Source organism: Thermobia domestica, chromosome 4 (genome assembly GCF_964235325.1).
Source record: "Thermobia domestica chromosome 4, izTheDome1.hap1.1, whole genome shotgun sequence".
Lineage (NCBI taxonomy): Eukaryota > Metazoa > Arthropoda > Insecta > Zygentoma > Lepismatidae > Thermobia > Thermobia domestica.
The window spans coordinates 279,326,384-279,348,445 of NC_137457.1; the positions used below are offsets into that span (position 1 = coordinate 279,326,384).

The 22,062-nt window shown below is 36.2% G+C and overlaps 1 protein-coding gene across 1 annotated transcript in view; it reads left to right on the forward strand.

Annotated features, from left to right (window-relative positions):
• Nucleotides 1–22,062, forward strand: part of LOC145684090 (succinate dehydrogenase [ubiquinone] flavoprotein subunit, mitochondrial-like) — a 109,197-nt gene that overhangs the window by 42,466 nt on the left and 44,669 nt on the right. The window contains exons 7-11 of the mRNA XM_081755975.1: nucleotides 3,952–4,090; nucleotides 5,009–5,177; nucleotides 11,684–11,879; nucleotides 13,846–14,040; nucleotides 15,432–15,623. Coding sequence (XP_081612101.1) covers nucleotides 3,952–4,090; nucleotides 5,009–5,177; nucleotides 11,684–11,879; nucleotides 13,846–14,040; nucleotides 15,432–15,623 — 891 coding nt within the window. The remainder of the gene's footprint in view (nucleotides 1–3,951; nucleotides 4,091–5,008; nucleotides 5,178–11,683; nucleotides 11,880–13,845; nucleotides 14,041–15,431; nucleotides 15,624–22,062) is intronic.

A 22,062-nucleotide genomic window follows, 5' to 3' on the forward strand; every position in this document is an offset into this window, starting at 1 on the left:
TCATGCCTGTTGTTCTGTACGGTTGCGAAACATGGTCGCTTAATCAGAGGGAAGAACGTAGACTAAAAATATTTGAGAACAAGATCCTGAGACGAATATTGGGACTCAAGAGGAGCGAGAATGGAAAATGGTGAAAATTTCATAACGAGTAACTACATAATTTATACCGTTTACAAAACATTGTTAGGGTCATCAAGTCCAGGAGGCTCAGGTGGACAGATCATGTAGCCAGAATGGGAAAAAAAAAAAGCAGGAACGCTTTCAAAGTTTAAAGTGGAAGTGCAATCCGAAAACGACCATTAGGGAGATCTAGGCGCAGATGGGAGGACAATATTTAAGATGGATTTCCTAGAAATAGGAATACAACGTAGAAACTGGATCCAGTTGGCTAAGGATAGAAATCAGTGGAGAGCTTTTGTGAACGAGGCATTGAACCTCCGGGTTCCAATGTACTCCTCCCAAATTTTAAAGAAGTGCACCAATGTAGCTATGTGTTATGAAAGGGAATGGACTCCTATACATGAGCATATAACCATATAAGGTAATAGGACCTTATGAAAGGGGATAAATTACGTCAAAAACCGAACACGTGGTACAACGTATTGCTTACGTTTATATTTTGGTAATTTTTTACCCCTAAAAGGGAACGAGGTGGACCACCCAAATTTATAGTGGTACATGTTGAGGTCCTGTACTATTATACCAAATTTGGCAATTTCCAAAATTTAAGGGGTGGGCCAATGTACCCCTCCCAATTTTTAAAGGGTGCATCAATGTACCCATCTTATGAAAGGAAATGGGCCCCTGTACATGCAAATATAACTATATAAGGTAATAAGACCTCATCAAAGGAGATAAATCAAAAACCCCCGAAATTTGACTTTTTGGCAATTTTTTACCCATAAAAGTGAATGAGATACACTCTCAATACTGATAGAGGTACATACCATGGTCCTAGGCTATTATATAAAATTTTTAGATTTGGCAATTTCCAAAATTTAAGGGGGTGGTCCTATGTACCCCTGCCAAAATTTAGGGGGTGGGCCAAGGTACACCTACCAAAATCTAGAGGGGTGGTCCTAGGTACACGAAGGTCATTGACCCCGGGCCAAGGTCATTGACCTTTGACCTATGACGTCACAAAAATTTTTGCTGACCCGGCGCAATATAACCGGGGGCCTACTATTAAGTCCTGTATCAAGGTTTCCACACAATTTGCCAAAGAAAAAAGTCCCTGACTTTTCATGACGAAAGATCCAGGTTTCCCTGGCCAATGAATAATTTTAAAATATAGGATAAAGAAAGACTCCAGTCTCTACTCTTCCCATAGTTGGCCTTATTCTCTCTCCACTTCTGTTTCTTTTTTCAATTTTCATTAATCCAAAAGAATGTAATTTTACAAATATATTATTTGTCGACATTGATTAAATATTACACAAAATGTAAAGTTACAAACGAAAGTGTGCAGTATACAGTATTGAATCCTTGCGTATGAAAGTTGGGGGTCAGATCGGAGCTACATGTCTTTTTGTTTATGGGTAAGGGGATAAATTACAGTTGAACAGGTAACTCTGTTTGATAGTTTTTTTTTTTTGTTCATTATTACATATGCAAGCTAGCTTAGTGTGAGAAAAGTGGATGAATTCCTCTTGAATTTACTGCTAATAAATATATTCTTTGTGCAATAGCAAACGAAAAAATAGGCGCAGATCTCAATAGTAATAACAGTATAGTGATATACACCTTTCTAAAAAAATTCAGCAAATGACGGAGACTTCACAACAGGGGCGGATCCAGGACGGACTTCTGGGGGGGGTTGTAATACTGTTACTTAGAGCTACTTTTAAGAGCTCCAAACACTGGGATGGGTTTTATTTATATATAAAACAAGAAAGTTTCATCTTCTGGGGGGACAATCGCACCGATCGCACCCCCTGGATCCGTCCCTGCTTCACAACACTGATATCTTATCAAAATAAATTAGAATAAATAATGAATCCATTGTTAAACTTTTAACATGTCATTCAAAAAGCAACATGTCGGTACTACAAAAACAGCAAATACTTGTTACTGTATATTCAGCGCCCCTAGCGGTGTTAATTAGCAACATCTAACAACAAAACCTACAGCGTAGATGTCTACTATATTGTTTGTGATAGAAGCAGGAGCGTCATTTCAGATTTTGCTTGGGGGATGAAGGCCCCTTGATATAAGTAAAATTTCGCGTATTTCACTGATTTACTACTATTTTATTGATAAAATCTATAGAAATCTCAAACTCAGGGGCCATTTGTCCCTTCCTGCCCTCCCTAAATGACACCCCTGGATAGAAGCACTACAGTTCATTATCACTGGAGGCTGCACTTCACAAAACAAGTACTCTAACGACAACTCGAGAAATTAGAAATTGTGGCTCCGATAGGACCTACGAAGACATTTTTTTAGACCACTCTAGTGGGTTCGATTAGACCTATACGGCAGCTAACATGTTAAATTTATATATTGTTTTCCCTGAAAGAAAAATAGTAACAGGAAAATACGCCCTACTACAGTTTTCCAGATTGCTCTACTCCAAGAATAAGCCCTCCCAAACCACTCAACAAAATTTATATTGCGCATTTTTCTCAACCATCAGACCACGCTAGTAACAGTTACGCTCAGAGCTGACATTCACAGTATCTCCTGAAAATGAACCCTAATTCGCCTTTTGGCTAATAATAATAATAATAATAATAATAATAATAATAATAATAATAATAATAATAATAATAATAATAATAATAATCATAATCATAATCATAATCTTAATAATAGTAATATACAGTAAACTCAGTCTAGCAGAATCGAATGGGATTTGCAAAAATTTCCGCCAAAAAAGTACACGCATATAATTTACGTTCTGAGATAAAATAAGATGCTGTACGTACCTTGATCAATTTATAGTATTTATTTCTACTACAAATTAATACACGCAAAACTTACAATGAACAGAAAAAATACTTTACACATTTAAGTTAATTGTTCCAATAGTCAAGGAGGGTTTTCTGTACAATTGTCTGGTCAACTTTCCACAGAGACTTGAACCACACTAAGCATAACAGTGTCATTTCGAAGTAAGGCAAATGTTACAGTTGCTTTAAACTTTTCACAGAATCTTGAAATGTCTTTAGCCTATATTCTTCTTCGAACTCAATGCCTTATTTCTCTTTTTCATCCATCTCCTCTTCTTCTTTCAGACCTTCCGTATAATTTTCTACTAAGGCATATAGGGTATATCCGTCGTGTCTACTTCGATTTGCATATCACTCTGTTTTGCTAATATATATATATACAACTTCTCATAGGATGCCTGAACACTTTCTAAATGCTGCACTCCGAAACTTGAAATTTTCTATTAAGAGGCATTAATTTGATATCCGTTGTCCGCGTAATACAGTTTCCGTTTAATTAAGGGTATTTAACACGATTTTCACCCGTCAATTCATGAGACCGTGAAATATTTCCGTTTAAAACAAGTTTCCGTTTAATAAAGGGTCTGTTGAAGACAGATTTTACTGTCCGGTCTTATTTTCGGAGATACACAGTTACAGAAATGCAACTTCAGTTTGAAAAAGCAAAGGGCTTGAGTAAGAAATCAGGCAAATCACATCATTAAAATTCTAGGTCATTGCAAAAAAGACGGAAAAAATAATCCTTCATATACAGTAAATCAATGGGGTAAAAAATGACGTATTTATACCAAACAGTTAATGAAAGATAAAGTGTCTTATCTTCATTGAAACAAGGTGTATTACCCTCCATTTAATGGGTTTCTAAAATAAGATAATAATTAAAGAGAATGTGTATTTTAGAAGTGTTAAACTTTCTAATCAAATAAACACTTTTATTCTAGTACAATAAGAAAGCAATTGTTATATTTGAAATCAACCTTATCAATGGGTTTTCCTGTAGATCCTTGCAACAGGAGGTTTTGGGAGAGCCTATTTCTCCACCACATCTGCTCACGCTTGCACAGGTGACGGAACAGCTATGGCCACGAGAGCAGGAATTCCTTTGCAGGATATTGAATTTGTTCAGTTTCATCCTACAGGTAATTCAGATTTCGTAACGTACACAGTTGGTGTAAAAGATCATTTATCTATCAAAGTGCTCCCTTAAAAATGATTTTACCCATCTTTAATTTAATCGGTGCAAGTAATTTTTTAATTAAATATAGTTAAGAGAAAAGTAGACAAAAAAATTAGATTTCTTGATAACCAATTTTATTAACAAATAATTCACACACATATCCAGGTTCAACTTTGATCAGGTACATCTTCTTATCAACACTAAATCTTCTGTCTGAATAGCTTAGTACATTTGCATGAAAATTTCCTCTCAATTAGTTCTGTAAAAACTTAATTTAAAATTCAATATACTTGTTAAAGCTGTATGATGAGCAAATTCAGTTGAGTTAATATGTTGGTAGAGTTTCCTTATTTGAGTAATGCCAGCTTATAATCAGGCGCGGCTCTACAATATAATCACGAAGTCATATGTCTTCCCAATCACTGACATGAAAAGAAAACAAGGAACATTGAACTATGGTGTCATGAAAAAATAAATATATACAAAATAGTTCGTGATCTTTCATTTTAATGGATATTTGCTGTATTGTATGCAGTAAACTGGATTGATTTGAAAGTGTTGTAAACAGGGACGAAATCATAAGTGATTAGAATTGAATCATCTCTATAGGAGCAATTTGAAACGTATTAAGTATTTTCTACGCTCAATTTCTAATTTCAGTAATTTACCTTGTATAAAACTATTATTACATTAATAATAAATGTAAAACTATAACATGTAATAATCAAGAATACAACATCACAATTAATTCTTGAATAAGTTCTGGGAAGATTAAATAACCAATCAATGAGTTCATACTTTATATCTAAGCATCTATCCTTTATTGTTTCTAATGTGTAAGTAGTTTTTATTCCGGCTAATGCTTTAAAAACATCGATAGGAGTCTATGGTGTGGGAGTATTAATTACTGAAGGTAGTCGAGGAGAAGGTGGATTTCTTGTGAACAGCAAAGGAGAACGTTTTATGGAACGATATGCACCGACAGCAAAGGATTTGGCCTCAAGAGATGTTGTGTCCCGAGCGATGACCATGGAAGTTAGAGAAGGAAGGTAACTCTAAATTCTAAATCTAATATCTGTATCATACGGAACAAAAAATTCTGGATTTGACATGAACATCGATCATTTTAATTATTTTTGCATGGCATAATTTCACTCTTTCCCCAAGTGCTAATAAGGGCTGAATTTGAACTTAAATGACATCTGCAATATCACTCTTTATCTAACAAGGAGACTTACGGAAGTAACACTCACCGATTTGAATGAAACTTTGCATACTTGTGGAACATCGAAAAATAATCGACACGTATTTTTTATTTATTTCCGTAATGTTGCTGGTTGAAGGGTAGAAACCACCCTTTGAACGTTAGGGGTGGTCTCCAAGCATAGAGAGAAAATAGTAGAAAAAATATACTGCCAGGGGGGTAGGAGAGCTAATTCAGAATCTAACGTCAAAATTACAAAATTCAAAATAGCGAATCCAATATGATGATTACAATTACTAAAAGTCCTTTGGTTTGAAATGCTCTGCAGTTAGCCAAGAACAATTATAGTTGGCAGGGGTTACTGAGAGGAGGTTGCAGACCGATTTGAAATTCCTTTCTGTACTTATTTTAACGGGATGCTTGATTAAAGTGAGTTTCTGTATCTCTCACTATTTAGGGTACATCTCGCCTCTCACTATTTAGGGTGCTTCCCCTCGCTCCTCACTATTCGATATGCTTATTTATAGTGATTTATAGCATTGTCGCGTCCCGTGTTAAATCTTGAAGAACACAATAGGCGCTAAATTGGGACAGTAGGTTTTATTTTGATTATACAATTTATTCGTACTTTAACTCTGATGCCCGAAATTATCGTCTTCACTTTCTCTATTGCTAAAATGGATTGTTGAATATAGGACTAATAGTGAGGCTGAAAGTAGGCTGGGTTGATTTTGAGTTTAACGTGTCTTTCAGGAGTGAGATTATATAAAACGGGACCTATTGATTAACGTGGAAGACGAATCACATGAGATTCCGCCGGGAAGGGCTGAAAGAAGGATCACAATTTCGACTCGATTATATAACGATCGATCAAGTCTAACCATGATTGGTTGAGTATTGTAATAAAAGGTTGTAATTTTGTAATAAATAGATTGTGATATTGTAATAAAAGATTGTAATAATATTGTAATTTTCGTCGCTTCATGGCCAACACTAGTTCGTCCAGTGAGTTGAGTTTTGCGATGGGTAGAATGTTGCGGCCTGAAAACGAAAGACATATAACCCAATGCCACCTGGGATATATGGCGTTGTATATCTCTACCTAGGTGATGATGTATAACCTCGCGTGATGTATGCGAACGAGCGCCTAACCTTATCCCTACTAACGTTCATCGAAGCTGGTAGTGATAACCGTGAGAGCTGTATTCGGCAGTATTCAGGTACTGACATATACAAGTTTTCTAACATATTCGCTGTGACATTTAATTTCGGTAGATATTTTTCCCGTAAAATAGCACGTTTGTTCCTCGTTATATCAAATATCACATTACATTTTTCGTTTTTCTTTCTTGTTTATACAATATGTTTAAAAAAGCGTTAAAATAAATACAGTAAGGGGTTTCAAATCGGTCCGCAACCTCCTCGCAGTAACCCCTGCCAACTATGATCGTTCTTGGCTAACTGTAGAGTATTTCAAACCAGAAAACTTTTAGTAATTGTGATATTGTATCCGCCATTTTGAATTTTGTAATTTTGACGTCAAATTCTGGATTAGCTCTCCTAACCCGCCCCCTTACAGTATGTTTTCTTCTACATTAAATGATTGTTTTCTGTCTATGCTTGGAGACCACCTCTAACGTTCAAAGTGTGATTTCTATCCTTAAACCCACACCATTACCGAAATAAATAAAAAAATACATGTCGATTATTTTTCGATGCTCTGCAAGTATGCAAAGTTTCATTCAAATCGGTGAGTGACACTTCCGTAAGTCTTCTTGTAAGTGACCCCGAAAATTATGGATTCGACACTAATATCGCCCATTTTCTTTATCATTTTATGTCTGCCCGTTCCACTCTCCCTAGGAATGCTAAGGAAGTCTTACTTACCCTCACTCGGGGCTGAGGTTGGAATAAAATGGCATCAGGACTACTACCAATCGTCATATTAGAACCAAAGGAACGTAACCTTATTTTTGTAGGTTTACAGGAAAGAGTTGAGTTGAGTTGATTTTGAGTTTAACGTCCCGTTCAGCAGCGAGGCTATATGAGACGTGGACCTACTGATTAACGTGGAATCCGAACCACATGAGCTCCCGCCGGGAATCGAACCCGGGTCTCCCACGCCAAAGGCGCCTACGCTAACCGCTTAGCCACGGAGGAGCTCGTTTACAGGAAAGAGAAAAAGTTATTTTTTAGAAAAACAAATGTTGTTTACATAAGATGGTAAACACATTATTGCATAGCAGACAATTCATGACAAAGTCGGGTTTAATATCACTCAAATGATACCAAGTGGGGCTTTCAGAATTATGTTCATAATCCAAGCAAACAAAAATTCTATCCTTCGAGTTAAGTTCATTTGGTTCTCATACGGTTCAATTAATTTAGCGACGCTGAAAAGTACGATTTGACACTAATATTCGTTTTTGATATTTTTATATGACACAATGTAACTCCCCGGATGCTAATGAAGTCTTCTATCGGACTTAAACGGCATTGGGAAAGTCACTATTTTTCTAAGTTATCCCGAATACTAAGGATTTGAAACTAATATTGGTCATTTTCGATCATTTTTATGTTTCCCTTCCCCTCCTTCTCGGAGCACTAGGAGTTTTTACCCAAACTGGGAGCTGACCTTGAACTTAAAGGGCACCAATCAACTTAAGGGATCCTGATAAGTATGGATTCGACACTAATATTGGTAATTTTGAATTATTTTTACATGTCACCATTCCCCTCAGGAGAACTAATTTGGGCTGAATTTGGATCTAATCGGCATCGAAAGTGTCTGTTCATTTCAGCAACTCCAAAAACTACGGAATCGACACTCTGTTTTCGATCATTTTTATGTCTCCCCTCCCACTTTCCCCTAAATGTGCTAACGGTGTCTTACCCCAGACAGTGGTAAGAGATCGTTAGCACATTTAGGAGTGTCTTACCCAGACCTCTTTTCCACACAGTGTACCAAGTTTTGTTAAAATTACTCCAGGCGTTCCAGAGTTATGCTAGAATTTACACACACACAAACACACACACACACACACACACACACACATATATATATATATATATATATATATATATATATATATATATATATATATATATATATATATATATATATATATACTAGCTGAAATGTCCGTTCTTCACACGGGAGGAATATTTGAATCACTTATTCCCTTAAGGTACTAAGTCCAACAGACTAACAATAAAAAAAAAACAGCTTGAGGTAGGTACTAACTATATACCAAAATTCATTTCAAACTGTTCAGTCGTTTTCCCGTTTTCCTGTTATGGGATAAACAACATTCAACATCGCTTTCAATGTTGTGCATACAGTATGTAGTTTATAAAAGCTGATTCTTATAAAGACTATGTGGTGTTGCTCGGGTATTTATTTATTCCAGTCTTCTATTAGACAGGAAAAATGAATTCTATGCGTATCTGTAGTGTATGATGGAAGTAATGAAATTAAAGAGCTCGTTTCATTTCTATAAATTTGCAGAAGGTTATGCCGACAACGAGTTCTATTCGTTTCCACAATCTTCTAAAATGTTCTACAGAGTCTATTCGACTAAACTTGGGCTTAAATATCGCCGGAACTGTAACCAACCAATTTAGCGACCTCAGAAACAGTGAACTTGGCACTAATCTCGGTCACTTTGGACATTTTGTTTTTGTCTTCCAACCTCCACGAGGGGTAAACTTGAATTTATTTAGAGTGTCACTGTTCATCTCAGCGATCCCGAGAACAGTAGCTTCAACAGTAATATCAGTCGATGTAATTATTTTTATAAAAAAGTCACCTCTTTACCGTTTCACCCATACCGTTGCTAAAAGTGCTTTACCCCACAGTATTTCTTTTAAGATTTTAAGTCATATGTGTGCCAAGTTTGGTAGAAATTGTTCCACGCATTCCAGAGTTATGCTTGAACATACACACAGAAACGAATATCCATCCATCTATATAAATATAAAATTGAATCTAATGATGTTTGGTGGTCTGTTCCTTCAAAAGGGTTGCATCGATTTTGATGAGTTTTAATACATGAATAGACATTGGCATAACTTAATATTTTGCTACATTAGCTTTTTAAAGTACTGAAGAGGTTTAAGAAACGTCTTTGGGTCTCATCCTAAACGAAAGGGAGTCTGTAGGTTAGGGACAGATTGATTCCCGGGATAAGGAGTCAACCTCTACCAGATGCCCACAAATTCCTTACAAGGAAAATGAGCGGGCAGAAGTCAGGACACCTTCTTGTACTTAGAATGGGAAACCGTTCTAAAAGCCAGATGAACCACGGCATGGAGATGTAGAAAGGAAATGGGAATACTGCCATATTATTTTTCTTTTCAAGAGGGACGAAGGAAGAGAATAAATACAATTATGGTTCACCCTTAGGTAAAACATTCCGGAGATAAAATAGTATTCTGTTCGGATCTCCGAGTGAGGGACTAGTCCTGGAAGAATCATCAAAGTAGATGTTATAATGATATATTTTTCACTTCAGCATAGGTATCTGGAACGTACGGACTTTACGACGAACTTGAAAATTTAAAAGTGAAAATGGATAAATGTAAAGTGAACATGATGGGTTTCGAATGAAATGCGATGGTCAGAAAAGGGTGACATAGTACCGGGAAATTACACAATATTCTATTTAGGTGGCGTGGTGTTGCTATGCAATGAGGAACAAAATATCAAAAGCGTAACCAAAGTGGAATGTTGTAGTGACCACTTGATGCTAGTAAAGCTAAATGCAAAATCATTGGATATTGTGATAATACAAATCTATACGCCAACAACCGACCAAGATAACAATAAAGTAGAAATAAGTTCTCTATTATTCCCAACTGGCTTATAAACGTGCTTTCTGTGTGTCTGACGCCAGGTTTAATTACCGGTTCTGTTGTCTTCTTTGAATTCAAACTCCAGTAATTCGGATCTCACTTTTAAACCAGTGATGGGCAAAACTACAGATGCGACCCTGAAACGTCATATCTGATCCGTGACAGGATTCCTAATCAGACGATTGAAAAAGAAAACGGTCACTTCGGAAGTCTTATGTTAGAAACAGACTTACAGATGAGCATTTAACTTAACTTACGAAGACCGCCAATAATTTTTCTAGTGTGTTCCTAAAGTGTTTTTCTTTTTTTCTTTGATCCTCTTCTCAAAAAGGTTGCCCATCACTGCTTTAAACAAGGGTTCCCATCTCATACAACCTTGCCGCTGAAGAAGGATATTAAGGTTCTATTATTAGTATTATGCTGTCTTCTATCTTTTCTTTTTAAAACGTGTATTTACGCTCTCAGGGTCACGGTAGCTCAGTATTGCCGGGGACAATAAACGAGTGGTCTTGGGCTTCAGCTTCGGATTATGAGATCCAATCCATTTGGAGCTCGAATTCTTCTGAAGAGCTTGGTCGGAATTTTAACTATCCTTGATATGTTTGTGTTTATGTCCCTATCGACTTTGATAAGGCTAAACCCTGTGGGAGGTAACTCAAGTGCTTCGGAAACTAAGGAAAGTTCGGTTGATTTTTTAAAACTAGAGAAGTGGTACAATGTTTACCCTAGTGTGTAGGGTTCCAAGTATCATTCCAGCTCGCGCAAAGTGGGTTTTGTAGTGGACAAACACCATGCACGAGTTTTTTCTAGGGGTTCTCCCGTTCACTCCCACTTTTTACATTGCACCTTTTCATTAATTCCCATCATAACCGCTTCCTTTAGCCTACACAGTATAACTGTAGGACGTGAAACTTAATTTCATTTATACTCTTAATTTTGTTGTTAGTTTTTAGCCTGGCAAGTTTGAGTAAGTACCTAGGTGACGGGGAGAAATACCCTCGATGCTGATCAATTAAATGAGCCTGTTTTCCTGTTAATAACATGTACCCCAGAAGCCAGCTGGTACTGTTCTAGCAGTTTGTAGATTTTGATTTGACTAACATAGTAGCTACTTGACTAGACTATCTTCCTAATGTTGTTGATACTATCAGTGATGGGAGTCTCGTATGGGATGAAGTTGTTATTTATGTAAACCCTGATGTTGTTGTTAGTAGAATTTAGTTAATGTTAGCTAAGAAATGAATAGAAAATTATCTATAACAGTTTGTTTTCGAACCGCAAATATGGCGCAAACATGACCATAATTACAGTGATTTTATTAAACTGTTTGCGGATCGTATTCGATACCGCACCGCCATCTTGTCAAGTCATTCGGAAACTGAATAAAGATTTGAACAGATCGGGTCGGTAGAGGAAGTTCCTCGTACTAAATCAGTGAGTACAGAAGAGAGCGTGTTTTCGCTGACTTACGTATAACCTTTTTTTTTTTTTTTACAGAGGCGTTGGTCCTAAGAAGGATCATGTATATCTTCAGCTTCATCATTTACCAGTGGAGAAGCTACATACTAGACTTCCAGGAATAACGGAGACAGCCATGATCTTCGCAGGTGTGGATGTCACCAAGGAACCCATTCCTGTTCTTCCCACTGTACACTACACAATGGGTGGAGTGGCTGGTAATTATAAAGGACAGGTAAGACAGTTTAGCCGTGTACTTGGAACCTGGGTAGTAGGAATTCGATGGTGTCCTGGTGGTAAGCACTTTATACCCGGTAAAAGCACAAATGGTACACGGATGGTAAGGATTCGCCTTTCGGTAGTAGCATAGATGGAACCCGAGAAGTAGGGATTTCATTTCCGGTAGTAGCACAGATGGTACCCTTGTCATAGGTATTCGATTCCCCGTAGTAGCGCAGATGGTATCCGTGTCGTAGAGATTCGATTTCCCATAGTGGCATAAATAGTGCCCTACTGGTAGGAATTCGGTTTCCAGTAGTAGCACAGATGGTACACGGGTGATAAGGATTCGTTTCTCGGTAGTAGCACAGATGGTACCCGAGTGGTAGGAATTCGGTTTCCAGCAGTAGCACAGATGGTACACAGGTGGTAAGGATTCGTTTTTCGATAGTAGCATAGATGCTACCCGAGTGGTAAGGATTTTATTACTCGTAGCAGCACAGATAGCACGGCACCTGAGTGATAGGGATTCGATTCCGATAGGAGCAGAGACGGTATTCGGGAGGTAGGTATTCGACTTTCGGTAAGAGCACATTTTCTTTTAATGGTGTTGAATATCTGAGCTCTCTATTTTCTAACCGATTTATTTATTTGAGGAATTGTTTTTCTATTTTCTTTGAAATGAACTGGAAGATGAGATTTTACTGACCTCTTTCTCAAGTCTAGTTAAATGGTCCTTGCTTGTACAGAATGAATTTGCATTACACAAGGATTAATCATGAGTCGTGCAACATTCTGGTACACAACATACTTGTACGGAATGAAAGCAGGTTAGCATAGAAAATGTAGTCCCCCGAGTTGGATCAACTGCAGATACTTTCTGCTAGTTCCTCGATTTCACGTCGATACAACGTCTTGTTCTTACAGGCGAAGAAATCAGTCAATGCTGTTTTCACCTCCCGTTGGATCGTAAATTATCGTGATTTCAGAAAGTTCGAGTATGGTTTTAAGTTATCCTGTTGCACCAAACTGTTTTCGGTTCCCCAATTCAGGATATTTTTTGCGTAGTGCAGCATATTGTTCGAAATAATGTTCAAGATTGATGGTATGACCGTTAGAAACGAATTTGAAGTGGATTACTCCTTTGTAGTTCAACCACACACAGAGGTCGAAATGGCCCAGTTTGACGATCGATTCTGGAATCTCGTCCTTTCTCAACATTGTCTTTGTACATTTGGATTTCAAAAATGCACCCAGTTTTAGTATATGGATGCTTGATCGATTCATTTACTTTCATGCACCTGAAACTAAAACAGTTTCGTTGGTATTATGTATAAATATAATGAAGAAAAGACATTTAAAATTAATGAAAAATCTAAGTGTCTGGTTGTAAGTTAAAGTATCAGGCTATACTGTAGTACATGATGATCTAATAACAATATCTGTCTTATCTGTTTTATTATGTTTGTCTTGTCTATTTGTATATTGAATTAGCCTTTGGTTCCGCGTGGTGTGTGCTCTCCGTTTCCCTCAAAACAATTCCCTCGTGTTCCTTTGTCTGAATTTTACTGCTAGACTGCTATGAAATATAGGGGAAGACATTATAAGCATGACTTGAGAACAGTGTTGCTAGCAATAGTAATTATCGTTTTCTCCCAAGTGTACAAATATTATTCAGATACGTCAGTTGATGCTGGAAGATCATTTCCGGCTTACAAACTTACGTTAACGGATATTAGACGAAAGGTGACATCTTGTTCCTAGTTCCTAGTAGTGTATTGTGGAAATCCATTCTGCATAAAGTAAACAATGTGTAAATAAGTTAATCTGAAATGAATAAGTTGATTCACAAATGCTTATTTTATTTATACTGCATATTTTCAGCTTTGTTAGTACGTATAAATCCGAGCCATATTCATGATATTATACCACTAGTTTTCATTTCATTTGCAAGTAATTATATTTACATTTTTATTTTCTAGGTCATCAGGTACCATGAACAAGATGAAATAATTCCAGGTTTATACGCATGTGGAGAAAATGCGTGTAACTCTGTCCACGGTGCTAACAGATTAGGTGCCAACTCTCTTCTTGACATAGTGGTGTTTGGTCGCGCTATCGCTTTTACTATAGCGGAATTGGACAAGCCAGGGTCTAAAATTCCCGATATTGCACCGGTAAGTGCAATTTATTTATATGATGCTAAAACCTTTTTTTAAAAAAAGACTTAGCTATCTATAGTTTGCCTATAATACTGATGGAACAGGTCACAAAACTCGTGACAGTGACTGGGATGACACAGAGGCAGACACATGGCTCACTAGACTTGATGTGACGCGGACAGACCCACGACTTTCAGTGACCCAATCTGTCCTCGACACGACAAAGAATCATCTCATACGTGGGGTGTATGTATGAGGGTACTAATGTGCTTCTAACAAACTCGATTTCTCTCTCTCTCTGCTTCCTCACTAAATCGATAATTTACTTTCCCCCTTGTTGTTTGCCTCTGTGTGGGTCAAAACATTGCACTGAAAGATAACTACAAGGTTTATTAGGGTGTAAATGTGTGAGAATCGCAGAAAAGATAAGCTATGTTTGTTTTCTTATAAGCTAACGAGGAAGTTTAATAGAGTGGACTCGTAACACTTGGGTTTTAGAATATATACGAGGAAAGATCGGAAACTAAGGTTACAAGGCAGATATTTCTGGAGTTTCGTCTCTCATAGAGAAATGAGGAGTATACGGTAATTTTAATCCATGGAATTGGCAACTGTGCAGAGTTTCAGCCATCCGCCACCTACGGCGCTAGTTGTAGGTAAACACAAATGGCGACTCGTTTGGAAAATTTAGTCTCACGAAGAAGTCCGCTCAGCTATTCGATTCTGTGGGCGAAACATATAACCGCGGCTGAAATTCACCGGCAGCTGCTAGAGGTTTACGGAGTTACTGTAACGTCTCATCAGCATGTCGCAGAATGGCGTCGAAAGTTTGCAGCTGATAGAATAAACGTCACCGACGAGCCCGCATACAAGCCAGAAGACCACAAGCAGTTTTGCTGGGACATCATTGACCACCTTCCCGACAGCTCGGCATTCGCTCCAAGCGACTTTCACCTGTTCCAGCACTTGAAGGAGCACTTAGGAGGCCGTCGGTTCGCTTCAGACGAAAGGATGAAACACTTCCTGACAACGTGGATGAACATGCAAGGACAGGATTTTTACAAGGAGGGGATCTTCAAACTCATTCCACGATACGACAAGTGACTCAACTGATATGGAGACTGTCGAAAAGTAACATAATGTACCTACTATCTGTTGGCTATATTGGTTGTATGGAATAATATATACACGTTTCACTGAAGGCCTTGTAACCTTACTTTCCGATCACTCCTCATATAAAATGCTGCTGAGCCTAAACAATGTTTTGTTGAATCTTTGTCTATGTTCAATAACCAGTTTAAGTTTGTTGTTAATCACTAATTCACTACAAGTTGGCGAATAATATTTAAGTTGACACTTTTAGACGCTAACTTCATCTGTAGATATTTTCTGTGATATAATTTCAGAATGCTGGAGAGGAATCTGTGACAAACTTAAACAAACTGCGACACTCGAATGGAAAAGTATCAACAGCACAACTTCGAGCTAAGACCCAACAGTGTATGCAAGAAAATGCAGCTGTGTTTCGTACAGGAGATGTCCTCAAGCAAGGGTGCAAGGGTATGGACGAAATATATAAAATGCAGAAAGATTTAAAAGTAAGTAACCAACGACGACAGCAGAAAGGGTGGGGGGGGGCACAACCGCCTCACAAGTAGTAACGGCTGCCTCGTTGAATCCTCTTCTTACAGGTATATTCGCGAAGTGTTCCCTCGGGATTCGTGAAAAAAATATTCAAATGCAAAGTTCTCCGTGGCTCAGTGGGTAGTGTACTAACTTTAGCAGCTCATACCGGTAATTTGCATATTTGTGGGCCTTTATATCCGGTATTCAATCACACATTACTATAACGCTCGAACACAAGATTGCTTTTAGTTTCTTTAGATGTAACTGAACATGAATGTGGGTATATGCAAAACAAATTGGATCAAGTACTGATTCTCTGACACATGTTACTTATCTCGGCCCCATCTTGGAGCCACCATATTGAATTCAAGTTTTGGTTTTTCAGATGGGAATAAGTGCAAGTGATACATCAAATTCATATACAATTTTCTCGGAAATACACTGGTGTAGTGAATTTTATCATAACTTGCACCGATGCACCGTTTGGAAGGTATTGCGTGTTAAATCCCTCCAGGCACTTACGGAATAGACATTGCAGAGTAATATAAGCTACACTTACGTTTTTCATGTTGATAAATCAAAAGAATTTCTAACTGGAAAAATTCTGTAAGTATATAAAAAAAAAACTCTTTACAACATTGGCGTCATAATCTTATTAGATTTCTGTGAGTGACTGTTATTACTTCCATGTTATACTATAACAATTGTATTTCGGTCAAAATGCCTAATGTAAATTCAGGTACGACCAGATTTGAATGAAGACCTACCATTTCCGTATTGACGTCTGTGTGTCTGTATATGTACGTTCAGAGAAATTTCGTCAATGATAAATCACGTAAAAGATTACATGTACACATGAGGCCCTGCACAACTTTCTATTTGGTACAATATTTATTTATTAATTTATTGTCCTTCAACGGAGAATAGAAACTCCAATTATTGAAGGTACACAATATAGATAGTTCATATAATATTTATATTATTATACATAGTAGTAAATATAATGATACTGACAAAAATCCTGTAGATATCTAACAACGACAATAATAACTATTGTAAGAATATAAAACCATTAAACGTGAAGAGTATTACAAGTAAAGAAAGCATTAAAAGTCAAATAATTGCTTTACACATGTGTATGCAAACACATGTATTCACATTCTAATACAATATATTTTTTAACTTCCTTGTACACAGAGACAGAGGTAATGCTAAATCTAGATCTTTGTTTAATACTGATATGCTATTAAACCTACTGCACATTCTATATAATGGCGAGCCTCTATACATTTCAGTTCTTGGAACATCTACAGTCAACAGATGTCGCTTACGTAGATAGCCTGATCTAGCATTGAGTCCAATTTTTTGTAAGAAATTACTATTGTCAACATAAGAATTCATAATTTTACAGAGAAATAATTGTTGAAAAAACTCACGTCTGTTACTCAAACATAGTTAAATTTATCTAGAAGGGTTTTATACGGTGTTTTGTTTCTAATAATGGAAGCTCCCATTGTTTTAAAATAGAGATACCTTAGGAATTTCTTTTGAATAGTTTATATTTTTTCCTGAAGAGATTTATAATATGGGACCCAAACAACGCATTTATATATATTTTATTTTGGTCCGAACCAAGCTATTATACACCATAGAAATAGCTACAATATCATTTAAATTTCTGGTGTTCCGTATAATGAAACCAAGCTGTCTATAGGCGTTAAGAACCACTTCAGTGATATGGTTATCAAATGATAAATTACGTGTAACTTTTACCCCTAAATCTTCACATGCGGTAATTTCTTCCATCTTTTCACCATTAAGAGTATATGAATAACTATTAATACGCTCCTTCGCTCTTGACTTTATCATAAATGCACTTTTTTAATATTGAGGTTAAGCTTACTTTCTGCACTCCATTTATTTATTAAATCAAGATCTTCTTGCAGTTCTATTGTATCTGTAATACACCTTACTTCTTTATATAATTTTACATCGTATGCATACTAGGGTGGGCCGAAAACGGCCGAAAAAATTTTTTTTAGAAAATTAATATTGAGTACCGTGCAAAAGTTGTATAATGTTATATTATGTTTCCTCACCAAAACAGAGCCGGATTAAAATATATTTAACCGGGCCCCGGGGGCCCCAAAGAACGTTAATTTTGAAAAAAAAAAGTAGCCAGCAATGAAAACATTATTAAAATATATTTTTTGGAAAGTTAAGTTTGAGTACCATGCAAAAGTTGTATAATATTACGTTATGTTTCTTCACCAAATTAGAGCCGGATAAAAAGATATTTAACCGGGCCCCGGGGGCCCGAAAGAACGCTAATTTTGAAAAAAAAAGTAGCCAGCAATGGAAATATTATTAAAATATATTTTTAGAAAATTAAGTTTCAGTACCGTGCAAAAGTTGTATAATGTTATATTATGTTTCCTCACCAAAACAGAGCCGGATTAAAAGATATTTAACCGGGCCCCGGGGGCCTCAAAGAACGTTAATTTTGAAAAAAAAAAGTAGCCAGCAATGGAAATATTATTAAAATATATTTTTAGAAAATTAAGTTTCAGTACCGTGCAAAAGTTGTATAATGTTATATTATGTTTCCTCACCAAAACAGAGCCGGATTAAAAGATATTTAACCGGGCCCCGGGGGCCTCAAAGAACGTTAATTTTGAAAAAAAAAATAGTTGCGAGTAGTGAAAATATTGAAATATTTTTTTAGAAAGTTAAGTTTGAGTACCATGCAAAAGTTGTATAATATTATGTTTCTTCACTAAAATAGAGCCGAATAAAAAGATATTTAACCGGGCCCCGGGGGCCCGAACGAACGGTAATTTTGAAAAAAAAAAGTAGCCAGCAATGAAAATATTATTAAAATATATTTTTAGAAAGTTAAGTTTCAGTACCGTGCAAAAGTTGTATAATGTTATATTATGTTTCCTCACCAAAACAGCCGGATTAAAAGATATTTAACCGGGCCCCGGGGGCCCTAAAGAACGTTAATTTTTTTAAAAAAAAGTTGTGAATAGTGAAAATATTATTGAAATATATTTTTTTAGAAAATTAAGTTTGAGTACCGTGCAAAATTTATAATGTCATGTTTCCTCACCAAAACAGAGCCGGATAAAAAGATATTTAACCGGGCCCCGGGAGCCCAAAAGAACGTTAATACTGAAAAAATATGGTTGTGAGTAGTGAAAATATTGAAATATTTGTTTTCAGGAAATTAAGTTTGAGCACCGTGCAAAAGTTGTATAATGCTATGTTTCTTCCCCAAAACAGAGGCAGAAAAAATATTTCAGCAGGCCCTGCGGGTCCGAAAAGTGTTATTATTATTATTTTAAATATAAACACCATTATTTTAAGTATGTATAGAAAATTGGTTAAGATTCCTAATACTTTAACTTGACCCCAGGATTTTAAATGTTCTGATCTGATGTGCAGCTCTTCGCCTGATTGGTGTTTAGTAGATATAATAGTACGGACAAAATACATAAGGTAAGGTTGAAAAATTGACCAACAAACACCAAACCAGCGCAGAACTCAACACGTGGAGGTGGCTACACAGCGAGTTCCTCCCACCCACCCTCCTCTTACTTAAAGCTCCTTAGTTGAATCTTCGAACAAAATATTGAGATTTATGTTCGAAGCTTGGTAGATACAGTTTTGCTCGAATATAACCGTCTCGTGCAACACTCCCGCATACTTCTGAAGAAGATTCTGTTACTACCTTTACACACCTCTCCAAAGCCTGTGTGTGGAAGGGGAACGTAACAAACTGAAACCTCCTCTTTTCCACAATCATTTCGGTTGGTTCTTCTATTGATACGATAGCCGAAATTGGAGGTTTCGTTACTATTACTTCTGACCAATCGGTCAAATCGATATAATCCGCATATTCTTCAGTGCTTTGCCTATTGCAATTGTCAATTAGAACTATAGTTTGGTATTTTCGGCCATCAAAATAGAGACCCTTAAAATTAGTAGCTTTAAACTGTAGACGGTTTCTTTTTTCTTTTTCTTTTTTGCTAGTTTCGTACGAATTTTGTTTTTATCTACTACCTTGTCTTAGTTTTGTTCAGTAAATTCATATCTTCTAAAACAGCGGATACAATTTTAGCAGCCGACCTATTCGATATACCTGTTAAATCTTTTGCGGTACTCATTTGTTTAGGGCTCACTATTGTTTATTTAGGTTTACTTTAGATTTTATTCTCTAAACGATAGCTCGTCATCGTCTGAATTCGGGGTGGAAGCGCTTAATGTATGTTCCAAGTACGGGATTGAGGCTAACGATTGTAACCCTCTTGTAATTGGTACCGTAGCATCATAATCGATCTGTGTGTCATGCTTTCTTTTGAGCCTATGGGTTTCTGCTTTATCTACATTGCAACTTATCATTTGTCTCTGATTTCTGTGATCTAATATGAACTCCCACGGCGGTATTTAACTTGATTTATCACACTTACAGCTTAATCTATCGCAGCATTTGCAAGAGAAAATATCAAATAACTTGTGAACACCGTTCTTAAATTTCTTTAATTTTTCTTTTAATGGAGGTATCTTGTTTCTTAAAGGGGTTAATGATCGTTTTGCATTTTGAGTTGTAATTCAAAATCATATCCTTAATTCGAAGGCAAGAAAATACAGGAAGAGAGGCTCGCAGCCATATCGTTTCTAGTTTATTTGAATTCAGCAATGTAAGCGCCGCCTTCGGAAAGCCAGTGTTGTGCATTCTGCATCCAGATGCGACAAAGTTATATTCTCTTAAAGTTTGGGAGTTCTGAGCTGGGCTCAACACGAAGGTTTTTCGTGTGTTAATATGGTAGTTATGAAAGTTAGTTAAGCTCTTAATAGTTATTTGCGTATATTGAAACCATGTATTTCATGTTTTATGTATTAATAGTATTGTCTGGTAAAATGTTATTATTACCTAAAACCATTTTATTTGATCAAAAAATTGGGAACTTTAGGGCCACGGGGGCCCGGTTAAATATTGTTTTAAAATCAACATATTTGACATGGCTTCATTTCGTACCAATGCACAACTTTTGATAACTACTCAATCCTGAATATCTGAAAAAAATTTTTTCGGCCCACCCTAATGCATACATAAGGTACTTGTAATGTTTTATTGAGAACTGTAAGTCATTAATATACAATAGAAAAAATAATGGACTCAGATTTGATCCTTGAGGTACTTCTAATGATTTCAATTGTTTGTATTGAACGTAATATTTCCTTCTGGATAAGTATGATTTAATTAAATTCAAAAAACGTTGAATTAATCCATATGATGTTAATGTATTTAAAACTATGCTATGATTTATTTTGTCTAAGGCTTTACTAAAATCCAAGTAAATCGTGTGAACTAGTTTTATTTGAAAATTAACTGTTTATGTCTTGGACGAAATTAATTAAATTTGTAGTTGTAGATCGACCAGGGTAAAATCCATGTTGATTGACATCTATAAAGAATTTTACATGATTAAAAATTCTACTATATAGGATATGTTCCAAAACCTTAGCCGGAGCGCAAATTACAGCAACTGGCCTGTAATTTTCAATATTGCACCTATCACCCGACTTAAATATTGGGCAAATTCGTGTTATTTTCCAGTCTTCAGGAAATACTTGAGCCCTTATTATAAGATTAAAGATTGTATATACATAGCGGTCGCATTAAGACATTTGAACATGCTTTTAGTAAGTATGGAGGTATTCTACCTGGACTACATGACGTTTTGGTTTCAGTTTTCTTATAGCATTTTTGTACTCAACATCAGTAATTAAGCCTAATGATAACGAGTTCGGTGACGATGATAGAATATTTTCGTGATGTGTATGTTGTATAGAGCTATCTGTGTATGAAGATTGAAAATATCTAGCAAATCCTTCCTATATCACTTGTAGTTTCAAGGGGAACATCTTAAAACTTCATTGAATGGTTCCTTAAATTACCATTTACTTTTTTATTATTTAAGAAGTTCCAGAAAGATTTTGGATCAGATTTTATATTATTTTCTATTACTCGTAAATAATTTGAGTATGCTTTACTAATCATAGTTTTTACTTTTTTCCTTGCTTGCCTAAATAATTCCTTATATTCTTCCGCTATCGCAATATGTTTCCGATAGTAATCTTTTAATTTTAGTATCTTAATGATATCTTTCATGGATATCTTCTACTTGTTCTTTTTCGTATTTTCGGAACCGTACTAGAAAAAACCTCATTAATTTTATTATAAAATATGCTAATAGCTAGACAATCTACACAATCTGCATTATACAAGGCAGACCAATTCGTATCACGCAACATTCTACACTATTGAAGAAAGTCTGCTCTTCGAAAATTGTTATAATAAATAGTTCCATCCTTGACCCTACTAATATTACTTTTTGTACTTAT